At 33.8% G+C, this 18,679-nt stretch overlaps 2 protein-coding genes across 3 annotated transcripts; one reads left to right on the plus strand and one right to left on the minus strand.

Moving 5' to 3' along the window:
• Positions 1-4,723: 4,723 nt before the first annotated feature.
• On the minus strand, positions 4,724-8,023 carry LOC140805288 (uncharacterized). 2 transcript variants are annotated; one of them, XM_073161544.1, is made up of 8 exons: positions 7,744-8,023; positions 7,374-7,556; positions 6,544-6,679; positions 6,242-6,323; positions 5,875-6,050; positions 5,590-5,727; positions 5,361-5,500; positions 4,724-5,097 (listed from the first exon to the last, which is right to left on the minus strand). In XM_073161544.1, exons 2-8 carry the CDS (start codon positions 7,489-7,491, stop codon positions 4,859-4,861), a joined length of 1,029 nt encoding a protein of 342 aa, XP_073017645.1. In that variant the 5' UTR covers positions 7,492-7,556; positions 7,744-8,023; the 3' UTR covers positions 4,724-4,858. The 2 variants fall into 2 exon arrangements, with proteins under 2 accessions (XP_073017645.1, XP_073017644.1); XM_073161543.1 differs by having other exon boundaries at positions 7,691-8,023.
• A 1,162-nt stretch (positions 8,024-9,185) lies between these two features.
• LOC140805289 (26S proteasome regulatory subunit 8 homolog A) lies at positions 9,186-14,480 on the plus strand. The gene is made up of 9 exons (XM_073161545.1): positions 9,186-9,500; positions 10,146-10,243; positions 10,923-11,147; positions 11,873-11,935; positions 12,016-12,179; positions 12,350-12,506; positions 12,653-12,751; positions 12,958-13,068; positions 13,942-14,480. Exons 1-9 carry the CDS (start codon positions 9,302-9,304, stop codon positions 14,080-14,082), a joined length of 1,257 nt encoding a protein of 418 aa, XP_073017646.1. The 5' UTR covers positions 9,186-9,301; the 3' UTR covers positions 14,083-14,480.
• Positions 14,481-18,679: the final 4,199 nt, after the last annotated feature.

The raw sequence follows: 18,679 nt of genomic DNA on the forward strand, positions 1-18,679 counted from the left end.
CTTGATGAATAGGCTTGGATTAGACCTGTTGTCTGGTTGTTCCAGTGGATTAGGATTGCTGTGATAGAGGTACGAAAGTACTATCCGAGATATCCTGGTTGAGTATACATTCATATATGTGTTGCATGATTATGTGGTGCATTGATATATGTCATATGATGCATGCTATTATGTCACGTTTATTACTGCACGTTGCATTTCATGTTGAGCCGTATCTTCTTCGAGATAGCCTTTACTGTTGAGCTGTATCTCTTTCGAGATAAGCTATATCTTGGGGCCGCTCAGCCCTGTCTTGTGGACGCATGGACACCGAGAGTACACAGTGGCCGACGGGTCGGGAGGGCTTCGGTGGTCCGGGACATTTTAGGTCCACGTCTGTCTTGTAGTGGATGCAGTGACCCAGAGGTTGGACCGCGCGGCACTATCCACTTGGCGCCTCTAGACTGAGCATTGTTGAGATCCTTTTGTGACTCCTGTTTCTTGACTACCCCGGTATCATGATCATAGCATGTGCATTTCATATAGGTCTGTATACTCATACTTTTGTACTGGGCGTTCTTATCGCTCACGTCCTCGGTTTTGTTTATTCTTGGACACCCCATTCCCACGGGGCAGGCCTCAGGTTGGACAGCTCAGGAGGAGCAGGAGGAGGACGTGAGTATCTGGTTGGTTTAGTTTATCGGTATTGTTTTGATTTCGATTTGGTTGTACTGGATATTTCATTTTGAGTTAGTCTAGACTTCGATTGGGTTGTATAATCGGTATTGTTGTTGACTTTTCCGCTGTTATCTCTGATTATTGTTAATTAAGTTAGTTGCATGCTTAGTTTTCAATTAGTAGGTGATTCTGGAACGGGTCACTACACAACACAAAGGAGTTCTTTTGTTGATACCCCTTAAGCGTTTGTAATTCTTTTGTAATGCTGTCATATGGCACCATTCTGCCAATTTTTCTTTGAGGAAAGAGGCTCTTCGTGCCAACGTATCTGGATTTCCAGGTACATATTCCCTAATGAGCATTTCTATCCAGGGACTTGGCATTTTTGCGAAGAAAAGCTGCATAGCTATATCTTCTTCGACTCCTGAATTCCATCTATATTTAGTGAATAACATAATATATTCATCCACCAAACATATATCATGTAATTCCAGACTATACAGAGCTTGAGTATATTTCTTCTTCTTCTCTGTATCTTGACTGTTGAAATAGTCTACTCCTATGAAGTGTGCTTTAAATAGGGTATCCATTTTTCCAGCAATCTCACTAAGAGATTCACCAGTTATGACTTATTCCTTCATGTCTAATGAAGTCATGTCCCAAGCAATTTTCACTGATCTCATAAGACTCATTTCCAAAAGTTTAATGAATCCTTCTTTGTTGAGATCGAGTGTTCCTGCTGCAATTCTCATAGCAGATGTCCAATCATCTATGAGATCTTCTCTGTTTTTGAAGTCTAATACATCGAGGTTAAGCATAACCCCGTAAGGATGTATAGGATCCAAAACAGTTTTCTCATAGGGTGTTTGGTGCAAAGGAATTTGATTTCTCCTTGCCCTTGTCCGTGCTGGGTGTGATCCTCCACCAGTATGGAAATCAGATTGAGATTCTCTCATGTTTACATTTTGAGATCCCACACTTTCCCTAGGTGGCTCTTGAGAAGATGACCAAGTTATATCAGGTGGTGTTTCACCTATTGTTGTGTTCATCTTTAGATCTACTACTTTGAGATTTGCGAAAGATTTCGCAAGCTCTTGTAGATCCTCTAAGCCAATCCTTTCTAAAGTTGCCATCAGATCAATTTCTTTTCTGAGACAGACTTGATTAGATTGATCATCTTTTCTTCTTCAGTCAAAGGTTTTGACACCACTCTGGACTTCCCTTGTTGATGTAACAAAGGTTCAGTACCAAAGGACGGTGGTAACCAACCTCCTGAAGTTCGTCTACTGGAACTGGGTTGTTGTTCCAGTTTCTGAATTCTTGTTTGAATATCTTTTAATATTCCAAGAATTTCTTCTTGGGTTTCAATGATTTTCTCAACTCGTTGTGGTACAAAATATAGCATATTGCCATAATTTTGTACTGTCTTCTGAAGAGAGCTTAGAGGAATCTGTAACTATCTCCAGAAACTTATTTATTTGAATCATAAGTTTACCTGAGATTTTACCTGAGGGTGCAGTAGCTTTCCTTTCTGTTTCTGATATCTAACAATAGTTAGATGCACTTGTTTATATTCCAAAATTCTGGAATATTCTTTGTAAATTATTTTTCTCGAACCGAAGTTCGTATTCATAATTTTTTCAAAATTCTCCTTCTCATACAATTAGTTACTAGTAATAATAAAATTTGTGTTTGAAATAAATACACCTAAGGCTCTGATACCATTTGAAAGCATGAGGATCAATTAAACTTAAAATAGGAATAATGGTATTTTTGTCCATTTTAAGGTATTAGGGAGTTTAAAGAAAGTTTTTGGTGTGTAGGGAGTTTGGGGAAAGTTGAGTTTGGGTTTGGGGATTTATGAGCAATTTACGCAATATAAATTTATCTTCTTTTATATCTAAAATATTTTTTTAAAATTTTTTAAAATTCTAAAATGATAAAAATATTCTTATATTTATTGATTTTAATTGATTGATTTATAACATACAAAATTGTTATTATTGAGTAATTAAATGTTTGAGAAGTAGAATTTTCTCAAACAATATGGATTTGAACACATCGATATTAATTATTTTCAAGAATTATTCAAATAGTATAGAATATTTGAAACAAGAAAATCTAACCTAGATTAGATACCAGGATAGATGTGAAACTTATCAGAATCAAAGGATGACTTTATGCTTAAGTCTAATAAGTTCTTAGAAATAGTTCGAGATTCCTCTAAGTTAGAACTTAGAGAAATCCAAAAAACAATATATAAATATGACATTATGTAGTATTTTTTTTTGACAGAATATTTTGTAGTATTATATACCACAAAAAGTGGAAAAAAATCATTGAAAACAAGATATTCTTTTAATACTAAAGTATATCGAAACAAGAATATAAACTCTAAAACATCAAGCAAGTTCTAGTAAAAATACTTCGATATGTAGATTACCACCATTTTTTGGTACTAAACTTTTAGGTACCATTTGGTTTGCAATATTATCTATCCATATATTTATCCTTATTTTTATCCAATCCAATATCATGTTTGATGCATTGTATTATTTATCCATGTATCAATCATTTATCTTACACCAATCAAATCAATGAATTGAAGTTACAATATTACCCTTAATAAATAGGCAAAAACTTGTATGAGACGGTCTCACGGGTCGTATTTGTGAGACGGGTATCTTATTTGGGTTATCCATGAAAAAATATTATTTTTTATGCCAAGAGTATTACTTTTTATTGTGAATATGAGTAGAGTTGACTCGTCTCACAGATTAGGATCCGTGAGACGGTCTCACATGAGACTCACTCTAATAAATAGGGCAAAAACTTGTGTGAGACGGTCTCACGGGTCGAATTTGTGAGACGGATCTCTTATTTGGGTTATCTATGAAAAGTATAATTTTTTATGCTAAGAGTATTACTTTTTGTTGTGGATATGAGTAGGATTGACTCGTCTCACAGATTAGTATATGTGAGACGGTCTCACATGAGACCCACTCAATAAATAATATTATAAGTATTTTATTAATATTTTCAAAAGGATAAAAGGATATTATCACATTATCTCAAATTTAATGAACCAAATCAAACATTATATTAACTATCATTTTTCTGTATTTTATTAATAAAAAATATTATTTATCTCTATATTATTTGTATCATACTACGAACTAAACGGTATATAAATTACACAAATAGGGACGATCAAGATGATGCCAAAACTTTTAATCTACTTATCGTTTTGTTATAAAACTAAAATAGTGTTTATAATTCTGGACTTTTCTTCATAAAGAAAAGGTGGAGAATAAAATGGGCGGGTTGTCTTATGATTTCAGGGATTCATTTGGGAAGCGGGTTGGCTTGTAATTTACTTCAAAATAATTTATTTAATCTTTCGTTAAAATTTTATGAATTGTTTCATTAAGATACTTTTAGACTATGCATTTGGGAATTTGCGACTCGTGTTTCATGTGTTTTCAACATTTAAAATTTTTATTTTTTATAATTTATAATTAAGTTTTATGTTATTTATATTGTTTGAATTATATGGTTTTTCTATTCAAAATATAATTGTTGACACTGAAATCTCATATGATTTATTTGATAATGATATTTGATTATTTATTATTGTATACATTCATAATATTTTAGCTTTGCTTTCATATTCATGATAGTTGGGACAACTCTTTTTTTTTTTTGACCAATGACAATAATCGAACCTGAGTCATTACAATGAGAAAATAAAATGAGACCATTAGAACTAAAGCTCGATCTCAGTTTGAACAACTCATTTGAACGCTCTAAAATGGAACTATATTTTATCCAAGACTTCCTCTTGTTGTAGGAAAAGGTCGATTATTGTCGTTTGTAATATATTTTTCAAATAATGTTATAAAATTTCGATTGGAAATATATAGTATCGTGTGTTTATTACAGTGATTTAATAGAATAACATATCTGGTTTAGACTTCAGAATTGCAACATGCTCTGGCACGTATCTCGTCATATTTGGCACGATTTCTTTCTTTATTATTAAGAGAAAAAACGAAAAGATGGTGAAAAAGCTTTCAAAACACAAAGGGCTAATTTATATTTTTAAAATGTTAAGATACGAACACCTAAATCCACCCTTGCAATCAGGCAAACCACCAAAGCAAGAGACATACAAACAACACACACTCACACGCAACACAAACTAGTTAGCTTGTATCGCCTTTCCACCTGTCTCTGTAGTCTCGTCTCCAGCAATGTGCACATTCTGAAACTGGTGAATAACCTCATCGGCTGGTCCATCTACAGCCAGAGTCTCTAGTTCCGCTAGAGGGCTCATCTGCCATATTCTAATAGTCCCGTCTTCGGATCCTGAAGCATAAGATTCACCTCCCGGAGAGAACCGCACACAGTGGACTGGACCATGGTGCCCCTTGTTGCATCCTGCACATGATCAACATATTTAAAAGTAAAAACATGAAACAATCAATGCAATGTTTTGTGTCGATTGTGATGTGTATATCAATGGACATTGAGGGATTAATATGACAGGTGGATATCTTGATGCCATATTGTTATAATAATTAATTACTACATGAAAAGCGGCACATCCCTAAAGAATATAATTTTAGAACATCAAATATGCATTTCCAAATGCACTCTCGTTTTCATTGAAAGCGTTGATAACGATTAAGTACAGAACTTACCAACTTCTGCTCCCGTGTGAAAATCAAAAACATGAATCCACATGTCTTCTCCGCCAGCAATGAATTTATTACCATACCGCGGCTCCAATGAAGCAGATTCCACAATGCAGGGCATGTCGTAACTCTTTACTAATCCATAGCTGATAAAGGAAAAATGCAGACCATTGTTAACAAAAACACTGAGAAATAGCATTCTTCATCTATTTGATGATTAGATATATTGACGCACTGATTTGCATCCCAAAACTTGACTGTTGACCCATCGGCAGTTGTTATATAGCGGCCATCTTGGCTCACTTCAGCACTAGTTACCGAGGACTTGGTCTCAAGTGTTCGAACAATAGTACCAGTTCTCACATCCCATAACCTGGGGACAATAAGAAGATAACAACTAGGTCAAATGGATATGTCAAAATGGAAGACTTCAATGGAGTTGTACCGGAGACAAATTCAGACACAACGAAAAGCTTACTGTGAATAGAATGATAAAAAAAATAAGGGGATGTCTACACACCTCACCCCTCCAACATCGGTACAGGAACTTAAGATCGATTGATCACTATGAAGCCAAGTAACCGCACGGACAGAACCAGGAGACTTCTCAATTTCCCTTGGCGGTGCATCAGGCCGATTTAAATCAAATATACGAAGAGCTTTTTCCATTCCTCCAGTTAGCAGAAAGTGGGTATCCTGCAATTTGAAATTCTACATTGGTGACATCCATATATCACACTTTGAGCTGCATCAAACAAATTCGCTACAAACAGAGCAGCAATCAAGCCAGTAGACAAATGGGACAGATTTTGCACCAAATTCCTTAGACGGATATGAATAAATATTAAAAATATCCACATGATGTTAGGTTAATATATTTGGTGTACCTCTGAGAAGGCACATGAACGCACTATGTGTTTGTGTTCAAATGAATGCAATTCATCACCAGTTAATGCATCCCACAGTTTCCTGCAAGCAATCGGTACAAAAATATAAAGACAGAGTTCATCCACGACCCAACAAAGCTAACATTTTGGATAAGCTTCTACTTGATATGTTCAGTTTACAAGATTAAACAACTCAACAAAGATGCAGCAAATTAATGCAATATATGATTCTTCGACAACAGAAAATTTCCTGATCAATGTTTGTATATTTGCCTATAAGGACGAGTGGGTTCACCACGTACGCAGAAAAATCAGCCGATGCTGAGGCAGCCCGTAGAGCATGTTTATCCAAGCAACAACTCCACACTGCACCTTTATGACCTTGAAAAGTTCCAATCCAATCTCCAGTCTCCCCGTTTCTCAACATGGGAGTGGCATCTGAGAAGAAGCAGACATTAACATTATAGTATGTCAAATACCATCCTTGCACACTTCATATTCACATTGAAATGAACCAAAAATATCTAGAGGTGATTTTTTATGCAAGCATTATTTCAACTGCATCAATTCCAACCAGACAATGCATGATATCTAGTTAACTCGATCCTAAAAATGCCAAATCCTCTTCTCACGCATAAAAGCGGAGGGTGGACTCAACACTCAAGTTGTGAAATATAATACAAGGGATTGATCCATTACAAAATGTGATCACTTAGGTCATAGTTACAAATGTCGGGATAGCGCTCTACAATAATCAAATCCATCGATAAAATAATGGTTCGTGAATTACAAGTCTTAAACCAGAAACAGAAGCAACAGGAGCAAAGGGAAATGCTGTAACAATTTCTAAGTTTAACGACAATAGCCCCATTTTCTATTCCTATTAAAGAACAAATAACAAACCAAAATGTAAATAGAAATGCCATGAAACATAAGCCCTTTCGCTGCATGGACTCTTAATGAAATCACCAATCTAGATCGTAAACCCAGGAGGACCGAGAGGAGAGCTCAAACCCATTGTATTACTTATTTGAAGCTCGAACATGTTGTGGAACCGACCTCGGACACTTTAAGACTTAAACCATAATTATAGGTCACATTAAGCCAAAAAAGAATGATGATTTCAGCTTACCCTTGCTAGCACTGACAAGGAAGAAACCATCAGGTGTGACTGGGCTATAGAACACATCGACCACGGGCCGAGAATGACCGTGGCAAACCAGTGGAGCCACAACCTTCTTCTTATCCATTATTCACCAGCTCAGTAAACAACCCTCCAAAAAAAACCTTTTTTTCTCTCCACAGCAGAGAAAACCTAAATCCCCAATCCCAATTTCAGGGAACCAACATAATTCTTAGAATTGGACAATTGACACAAAAAAATCGACCAATTGCCCGCAAAAAAAATAGTCTTGATTTGATTTCTCAAAAAGACAATAAAACTTTTACCCTTTCCGGTATGAACACAAGAATGAGTAGGTAAAAGCAATAAAATTCTACACCTCCGACATATATCTAGTATCTAAGGTATATTGGCGGCAGTGGGGAACCCCAATCTCCGGGTGAGTACGATCGCTAGCAATTCTCCACAGATCGTCACCTCCAAACCCTAAAACAGATTCAAATCACTAATTAAATTGCTAGAATAATGAGAAAAAAAATCAAGAAATTACAGAAACTCCATCGGCATTAATAGGGCTACGCGCAACAAGCGACGGCGGCATGCCGTAGTTTATATACTGAAAATTTTCTTGCTCCACCTTTGTTTATGGATTTATTATGATTATATTTAACATTTCAGTAAATCAAGAAAATTCGTTATAATGAAAGTTGAAAATCATAAATAAACTATCAAATTGTGACCTCCTCGAAAAATTTATTACCAATTTTTTTAGGAAAAATGAAATCGGACACCAATATTTCATAATAAAAATATATAAATAAATTTATCGTTGTTTTTTTTTCATCCTTCTTATTTTAATATGACGCTTATTTATTAATATAGTATTGAAACCATTAATTTTTATTAATTTAGAGAGTAATTACTTAATCGGACTAATTTATTATTTTTAATAATTTTTTTTTTCAAATAACAGAAATTTAATTACATTTTCGTTTTGTTTCACTGGTGTCATATTCTTAGCAAAAACTTGTATGAGACGGTTTTATGGGTCGTATTTTGTGAGACGGATTTTTTATTTGGGTGATCCATGAAAAAATATTACTTTTTATGCTAAGAGTATTACTTCTTATTGTGAATATCGGTAGGGTTGACCCGTCTCACAGATAAAAATTCGTGATACCGTCTCACAGGAGACCTACTCCGTATTCTTTGAATTAATATATCTAAAAAATTCATGATATATATATATTTATAAAATAAGTGTTGATATTAATTATTTTTAATAATTAAATATATTTATTATATTTGACTAAAGAAATAAAATTAATTATATAAACAAAAACAACAATATATTTATATTTCTTCTTTCTTTTCAATCATTTTAGTTACAAGTTTTAGAAAAAACAAAAACAATAAAATCTTATTTATTAAATTGTTATGATAATATTTGTAATTTAAAAAATTATTAATTTATGATAAATTATAATTTTATATAAAACTATTTTAAAAAGGTATTATCTTATTAATTTATTAGAATGTTTAATTTATTATAATGGGTTTAGTGTACTCGATCTGAGTTGAACTGGAATAACATATTAGTTGAAGTTGACTAAAAAAATTTTAACCACTCGAATTTGAACTCGACTCAAGTAATAATTTTCAAGCTCAATTCGATAATTGAGGTCGAACTTGAAAAACTCGATTTCAAATTTTTTTTTAAAATGATTTTTAAACATAATATAATAAATATAAATATATTAAGCTACTCGAGCATACTCATGGCTCGAAATGGGAGCCAGTCCAAGAAAAAATATTAATTTAAAAAGTAATTAATTTACTTAAATTTTAATGACGGAAAACACACCATAAGCGGTGACGGTCCGAGAGAGAAAATATCGTTGCGTAAAGAATCTGCATCTACTCTTTGATCATAGAGAATGGCGACGGCGGCGATAGAGACTCGAACGGCGGAGAAATCGAAGCAGCATCACCAGCAAGCTGGTACAGTGTCTGGCGGCGGTGAGGGGCTCCGGCAATACTATCAGCAACGTATACAGGATATGCAGCTTCTGGTTCGTCAGAAAGACCACGATCTCCAGCGTCTCGAAGCGCAGCGCAACGACCTTAATGCCCGAGGTCTTCTTTTGTGAATTTAACGAGGATTTGTTATTTCGTATCATTTCTGTCTCAGACCTAGGATTTTCTTATACCTTTATTTTACTTTATGGGATTGATTGAATTTACGGTATAATTTCATTATTATGATACTTAAAGTTATAATAGTAAAATTGATTCCAGATGAATGTGTAGAGTTTCTTTGGCTACGGATGTTTTATATGAGAATGTGGGCGAGTGTTTGATGCAGTAGTAGTTTGTAGAAAATTGGAATTTTGAAGTCAGGTTGTTGGTGTCGCATGGAACGATAGGGAGATTTTAGCATGATGCTATAACTCATTAATTCAAGAAGTACTGGTATAGGTCCTCGATGTTATATGGTGAGATTCACCATCTGTTGACAGAAGCCGTTTCTGCATTACTTTTTGCCTGTATGTGTCAACTTTTTGAGGAAACAATATACTTATACTTGCGAATTGGTAGCATGGTACCCTATTTCTCTTATGTCTTGATTAATGGGGATTGAAGGAGTGGAATCAATTTAAATTAGCATGGCAAAGGTGACTCAAGATTATTGGAGAAAACAATTGTTTACGCACAAAAAGTATGTCATGGATAATTTGTGGTGCTGAAGATATTCTAAATAAAAACATCTTTTGTGTTTAGTGAGATCACTAAAGGAAGAGTTGCAGCTCCTTCAAGAACCTGGATCTTATGTTGGTGAAGTGGTCAAAGTCATGGGGAAATCAAAGGTTCTTGTCAAGGTTTGTGGTTTTTTGTCTGTTAACTGCATTCTATAAATCATGGGTTGGGGCTTTGCAGTAGCTTTCACTCTTTCCGATCTTATGTTCCCCGATTCTAATTTTATCCAATGTCCAATTGATTTGTACTAATCATATCATGAGGTGCATCTTCTTTTCGGTAGCTCATCACATAAGAACTCCAAAGTTAAGCGTGCTTGACTTGGGGTAATTTTGGGATGGGTGACCTCCTGGAAAGTTTCCTAGGGTGCGTGTGAGTGAGGACATAAGCACGTTGGAAAGATCCGTCTTGATACAGTGAGGACAGTCGTCGAATCTGGGGCGTTACAATTTATTTTAACATAATCCTTCCAATATTTCTCTCTCGCTGAGTGACTTGAAGTCGACAAATCAGTTCACAAAATGTAATCGTTAATACATACTCAGGTCTTCAGGTTGGGAAAGTGGCCATTGAAATCTGACAGAAACATAAATGAAATTGAAAGAGGATAAGCAGTTATTTTTATACTTTAGCGAGGGTAGAAAGAGGACCATCTAGCTTTGTTTCAAAGTTATAGAATTTTTGTCTTAACCCCGGGTTTATGCTACGTCACAGTTATATTATAAATTTGTGAAGATGATTTTACTTTTAATTCTGCCAGATTTACATTAATAATTGACGCTTTTGGTTTTTTTTTCTCAGGTCCATCCTGAGGGGAAGTATGTTGTTGACATTGACAAGAACATTGATATCACTAAGATCACACCGTCAACAAGGGTTGCTTTACGAAATGATAGCTATGTGCTCCACTTGATTCTTCCAAGTAAAGTTGATCCATTGGTGAACCTCATGAAAGTAGAGAAAGTTCCGGACTCCACTTATGACATGATTGGTGGTCTTGACCAGCAAATTAAAGAGATAAAGGAGGTTTTCTTCAAATTCTCTTTTTTCTGTTGATTTATATTGAAAGTATCATGTTACAGATATGTTATTGTCAGTAAAATAATTCTCTTTCTAAACTTCTGATTGAGGAATTGCATTTTTATGTTTTGATTCGAGTTATTTTTAAGTGTTTCTCTCTTTTTTAGGAGGCACATGAGTCCAATATTTGATTTCGACCACTTTATTTCTATTGACATTTCACTGTTTTTCTATTTTTTTTCTTTTTTAGAAATTGATTTTGTTGGTCCATAGAATACAATCAGGAAACCTTTTTAAAGTGAAGTGTAAATGATCGATACGCATTAAGAATATTTTGATAAGTTTGTTTATCATCTTAGTTTTTATTCATTCTGGAGGAAGTACTTCATGGTTGATCATTCCTTTAATAGGAATGAAAATAAAATTTTGGTTTGGGTGAGAGGTTGAAGCTTGATGGTTACTTGTAGCATATGCAAAACCTTATTTGTGTTTGAAGGAAGCAAGATTCTCATCTTTGCATTTTTGTTTGTTAATTCTTTTAGTATTTATCTAAACTCAAAAGGTAGAATCAAACCGAGTATGTTTACTCACATTCCCAAGGCTGAAATAAGGTCTTTTCAAGTGAGAGCTGGTACTCTTAGTAATTTCTGCAGTTGAGAACTATTGCTTAAGGTGATGTTGCATCTGATTATTTAAGTTGTTTTCATCCCCTTCCTCTTTTATTTGTATAGGTGATTGAACTCCCTATCAAACATCCTGAATTGTTTGAGAGTCTGGGAATTGCTCAGCCTAAGGTACCATTAGCAATTGGTTTACAGTTCTTGCAAAAGTTTTAAGCATTTATTAATCTTTTTATCTCCTTCATTTGCTCAAGGGAGTCTTGCTATATGGACCTCCTGGCACTGGTAAAACGCTTCTGGCAAGGGCAGTGGCTCATCATACCGACTGCACTTTTATCCGAGTCTCAGGCTCAGAATTAGTACAAAAGTATATTGGAGAAGGCTCTAGGATGGTGAGAGAGCTTTTTGTGATGGCCAGGTTTGTTCAACATGGAGAGCATCATTTGTATATGATTAATCTGCTAACATTCTTCTTAATTTCCTTAAGAAGTCAACAATGTCTACGTTTTTCATTGATATAGTGGATACATAGACAATATTTATGAATTTTTCCTCTAACATATCCCTAGTTATTTTAATTTTTGACAGAGAGCATGCTCCATCTATTATCTTCATGGATGAAATTGATAGCATAGGATCTGCTCGCATGGAATCTGGAAGCGGCAATGGGGATAGTGAAGTTCAGAGGACTATGCTGGAGCTACTCAACCAGCTTGATGGTTTCGAAGCATCTAATAAGATAAAAGTATGTCCAAGTGTGTTTCAGTTGAATACTTATCCTCCTGCTGTTGTTTTTCTTTTTTGACACTCTATAAAATTATTGTGAATTTGATATAGCTACATTATAACAGGAGTTGTGAATGATATTTTATCTATGGTTGATTTATGCAGGTACTGATGGCTACTAATAGAATCGACATTCTGGACCAAGCTCTACTTCGGCCTGGAAGAATTGATAGAAAAATAGAGTTCCCAAATCCGAATGAGGATGTATGTTGTTTGAATTCAGCAATTATTCCTAGAAATCTTCTGTTCAGTTGTCAGTGGTTAACATCATATACTTTGTTTATACTTTATACCGTACATTTCGGGTTTCTTTCAACTGGCTATTTTGTTTTTATTGGTACAATTAAGTTCTGGTACATTGCCGCCTATCCCATATGACTTCCACACGGCTAACTTGATTTCTTTTCCAGTCCCGATTTGACATATTGAAGATACATTCGAGGAAAATGAACATGATGCGTGGAATTGATCTGAAGAAGATTGCTGAGAAAATGAACGGCGCATCTGGTGCAGAACTCAAGGTGTGCCGACATTTTTAGAAAATTAATCTTAATATATTCAATGCCCTTGAAGTCATCAATTCCTTATAATATAGTTTTTATCTTCAATTTCCCTAACAACATAGAAGTCTTGGGTCATGCTATTTTTTGTTACACAATTGGGTCGTATAATTGCAAATTCTTGGCTTAGTGTCGTCTTAGTATTTCTCGACTAGAATATGACGTGTATTTGCTATACCAAGTAAAAGAAGTCTGAAACATGTGTACAATATACACCATGTTGCAATAAATATATTCTCTAATGTTTTGGCTTCTATGGATGAGAAATTGGGCGTCTGTGTGCTTCTTTGATTAAAGCATTGGCTTAAATGTATTGTTTGGTCTTATAGTTCTCATGGATCTCCCGTATGCTTGTTTTAAAACTTATAATGAGAAGTTACCCTTTCCGTGTACGGAAAGTCCTTTCTTCTCGTATGTATTTTGTGATAAAAGTTCTGTAAGGATACGTATGGTCATCTTTGTGGTATTAGTAGACATGTTTCCTGAAAATGTATATTTGGGAAATGAATTGGGGAATTTAAAGTATGTTGCTTATGTTTTAGGAATGATACACTTGCTCCTGCGGATATTGATGTGCCGGGGTATATAGTTTTCTAGACACTATGTAGTAGTTTGAAACTGAACAATATAGTATGTTTTGCTAGAATATAAGATAATAGAAAATCAGTGGTAGTGGCAACGAAATTTTTTTAACATAAAATAGTGATCACATTTAGAAATGCACAAACGAGTTGAAAATATTCAACTACATTTATATTTTCAACTACATTTAGGACAGAATTTTTAACCCTTAAAGATGAACAAACATTACCTAAGAATCTGTTACATTGGCAGGCCGTATGCACAGAAGCTGGTATGTTTGCTCTGAGAGAGAGGAGGGTTCATGTTACTCAAGAAGACTTTGAAATGGCTGTTGCGAAGGTCATGAAGAAGGAAACTGACAAAAACATGTCCTTGAGGAAGCTCTGGAAGTAGAGTGCCTCCTCTTATTTGGCTACTGAACGTTGAACGACGGACTTGTACTCCGATGCATGTTCAAGCATTGTTTTTTTTCACTATGAATATTTCTCATGTTCCCGGGTGTTTTCAGGCGTCAAAATCTGTCACTAACAGAAGAAAAGTGCTCCTTTGATAGAGCAGACACCATGAGTATATTTCCGAAACATCTCGGCATTTTATACTTTATTTTAAGCAAAATTTCTAATTTGTAGTCCTACAAAAAAAAAAATCATGAGTCTAGGGCTGGAAGAGTCTAAATTGGCTGGATCAAGTTTGACTAGAGCTTTGATTTGAATCGAGCAACATGAGTAGTATCTGATGTATTTTGTTAATAGAAGGATTCAACATCATGAAGTACTTGAGTTGTGAGTTTTTATGTTATTATTTAGATTGCTTTACTTTTGTATTAATTACATGCATTAAAGATTTACTTGAAAAAAAAAGTCTAGCCATTATACTATTAAAAATAGTATAATTTGGAGAATTGGGGATGGGTCTACTATTGATATCTTGCGGGAAAAATGGATACCCTCAATCAGCTCCACTCTTGAATCACATGGAATAAGTTTACCGGAAGGGTCATGTGTAAGTGCTTGGATTAATAACCACCAGTGGAATACAACTATCATAAGCAATACATGCCCAAGCTGCATAGCGAATGGGATCCTCACAATTTCACTCTCACGACTTGGCCAGGAAAACACGAGATACTGGAAATTTGAACCAAAAGGACACTATTATGTGAAAAGCGGGTATAGAATCGAGATTGGCCTTCACAACCCTCCTGAACACCAATCGGATGCCTCGACTATGGAAAGCTGGTGGAGATTTATTTGGTCCTTGTCTATTCCCCCGAAGATTCGTGTTTTTTGGTGGAGGGTTTTTCATAACATCATCCCTGCCGAACAAAATCTGAGGAGGCATCATGTGCCAGTCTCCGGGTGGTGCCCACTTTGCATGAATCAAGAGGATTCCACTAGCCATGCAATTATATCCTGCCCGATGGTGAGAGGTTTCTGGAGAGGGAACCCCGTCTGGACAAACTTGAAGCGGACTGGGTGCAGTGCTATACAAGACATATGTTTCTGGGTGATGAATCACTTGAGTAAGGCTGACTGTGAGGAATTTATGTGTCAAGCATGGCTGATATAGAGTGTCAGGTGTACGTTCTTACATGATCAGGAGAAACAAGAGCTACAACCGCCTCGTACTAATGCTTCAGTCTTGCTGGAAGACTATCGAGCGGCAGTCCGAGACCTCTCAATTAACCAACACCATTCAGCGACTACCTCGCAGGAGACATGGCAACCCCCGCTAGAAGGAACAGTAAGAATTGACGTGGATGCGAGCTTCAATACAGCAGCCAACGTTTGTGGGCTGGGTGGAGTGATCCGAGGCAATGATGGTACTATGGTGACCGCGTTTGGACTTGCTATTCCTAAACCAGACACAGTCGTCATGGGAGAATTGCTTACGTCTTGCCAAAGAGAAAGGATTCCATGATATTTGTATCTGCTCTGACTCACTTCTGGCCGTGCAAGCAGTCACGTCACCAACAAGTGATTTGAGTTACGTCGGGTCTTGTGCTCAAGAGATACGATGTTCGTGTCTTGATTTTACTAATGCTACACTATTGCATGTTAGGAGATCAGCCAATGAGGTGGCTCATTTTTTATCTAAATTTGCAATTTCTTCCCCTGCACCATTCGAATGGGTGCCTGGGAATTCTCCCCTATGGGTGGATCAACTTGTAATGCGGGATCATCATCAATAAAGATTACAAGTTTTTTGTCAAAAAAAAAAATAAATATTTAGTGTCTAATGCGTACAATTAAAATCGATTCTTTTATTAAAAGATTTTTTTAAAGTCAATATTTTTATTAATGTTTTTAAGACAAGTCAAGTTTTCGTGTAGAAAATTAGTAATTATACTTTGTATCAACATATCACATTATTAATTAAATTAATATTTAATCGAAATTGCAAATTGCAGACCACATTGCACTTTTTGATTCCACGTGTTTTTGTGGTATGTCGTAGTTATTCGGAGCTTGACTTGATAAAAAATTTGTTTAAGATCGTTCGTTGTGTTTATGAAATTGGAGTTCGACTTGATAAAAATTTAAAAAGTAAATTTGGTACGTCTTTTTTCCAAAAAAAAAAAAAAAGCCTCTATTTGCTTATATATACCTCCACCCCTCATTTTTCGTGATTTTCGTCTTTCTCCTTTGGTATAGATGAGTTTTTGTTTCTTTTTTTGGGCAAAATTTCATACATTTTAATTACTGTAACATAACTTGTGTTTTTGTCTAATATTGAAGATCTGCTTCATAGCTTCAACTTTATAAACCAACGTTTCAACCAAGTTTTTTCCAATATATATATTTCTAGATCATTTCATTATTTTGCTTGGTATATAGCCTTTTTTGAATTTGAACACTCAGTAATTCCAATAATGGGAATGTCTACTCCTACTTTCTTGGTTGGGTTACTCATGTCATTAACCCAACATATATATATAATAGTAAAAGCTGCACATACGTTGCATGTGTTACTATTATTTTTAATTTGATCAAATAAATCTAAATAATTAACACAAAATTATTTTCAATTTAAAAGAATTGTTCGATTAAAAGGAAAGTTTTGTTTAAATTTTTTTCTATGTAAAATATGGAGTATTTTAAGGAGATTTTTAATATGGTAAGAAGGGTAATTATGTAACTAAATATTTTAATGTCATCTAAAGTAGTTACTTTAAAAGTCTCACACATAATAATATAGTATAGATATGTGTATGTGTTTCATTTTTATATTTTGAAATCTTTAGATAATAAATATTTATCACTTATTTTTTAATAAATGTAATAATTAATAAAAATTTATAATTTTAATTATAAACAATTTTATAATTACAATAAAAAAATCATAATAATTAAATATAATAAATATAAGTACAATATATAAATAAATAAAATAATAATGAAAGTGATTGCCATTTAATAATAATAATCATCATCATAATAACCATAATAATGATAAAAACAACAATACTAATAAATAGAATATTATTAATAATTAATTCAAGATTAATGAAAACAAAATTAAATAATATATATAATATTAATAATATTATTATTTATAAAAGAATAATAATTTTATAGTAAAAATAAATAGAACAATAATAATTAATATATAATAATAAACCTAATAAAAGTATAACAGTGTTATTACCAAATAAAATATTAACAATTATTATTATTTAATAAAAATTATAATTATGATAAATAATAATGATGATAATAGTAAAAACAAATATTTTTAATTTAAATAATTAAATTATAATATGATTTGGCTATTAAAAATAATTGTTCATTTCTCATTTTTTTTAAAAAAATAATTATAGGAACAAAATAGATCTATCATTATATTTTTATGTCATTCCAAAATCCATTATATTCCTATCATATTTTATTTCATCATATCAAGCATGTCCTAAAAGTATATGTGAGCCACAAACATCTAAAATTATAAGCTTAGTATTATATGATCTACAAATTTTCTCCCAAAGTCGATGATCAAATCGGATTTGAAATTGAGTGATTCTTGATTTGTTGAAAAGCTAAGACAAAAATTTACAACTTTCATGTTCATCACTTTCCTCAGAAATTTATGAATCAAGAGCAATAATCGAGAGAATTGTCCAGGAAAACTTGTATCAGTCGGACAATCACCAACTACATATAATCTGGTATTTTGATTATATCAAAATTGAGCGATTCTTGATTTTATGGAAATCTATGAGAAATTGATACAACTTTTACGTTGATCACTTTGCACTAAAATCGACGAATTAAAAGTTATAATCAATAGAACAGGCTGGCTCGACTTGGTACAACTAGACTTGGTCCAATAAGATATCTATCTGGACCGGCTAGACATCCCCATTTGGACCAACTATACGTTCTAGCAGCAATTGGAATAAAACCAACCCGATATTAAGATGTGAACATCAACTCAAATATTATTTTTTTAATGTCGAGACAATACACAACATTTCCAAACATTGATTCGTGTTTTAAACATTCATGTCATTCTTGAAGGTCATTAATATAATACTTGAAAATCAAATAATAAGCTTTTTGACGATGATTAAAAGCATATGCAGATTCTACGAGGAAAAAAATATAGAATGAGAGCAAGCCCAAAAAAATGAGATGTGAGGAACAAAACGAGGACTAAGTTTTCAAAGATAAATCATCCAAAATAAAGTTTGTAAAACATTATTCCATATTCAAGTATTGAAGAATACATTATTTGAAGAGAGATCACTCACAAAAGAGAAGTATTTCATAGAATGATTGAGTGATCTTTACACAAAAATGTAAAAGATTGTATTTGTAGTCTTAACATAAAAGACGTTAAACATTAAGCGTATTGGGAGAATGACTACATACAATCGAAGTTTAAGTTGGTTTATACAAAGTTTTGTACTAATCAAAGTTTTCTAGTAAATACATTCCTAAGTGATAGAAGGCGTGACAAAAGATTTGTTAGTTTTCGAATATTCATAAAC

This window comes from Primulina eburnea, chromosome 11 (assembly GCF_022965805.1).
Source record: "Primulina eburnea isolate SZY01 chromosome 11, ASM2296580v1, whole genome shotgun sequence".
NCBI classification, from domain to species: Eukaryota; Viridiplantae; Streptophyta; class Magnoliopsida; order Lamiales; family Gesneriaceae; genus Primulina; species Primulina eburnea.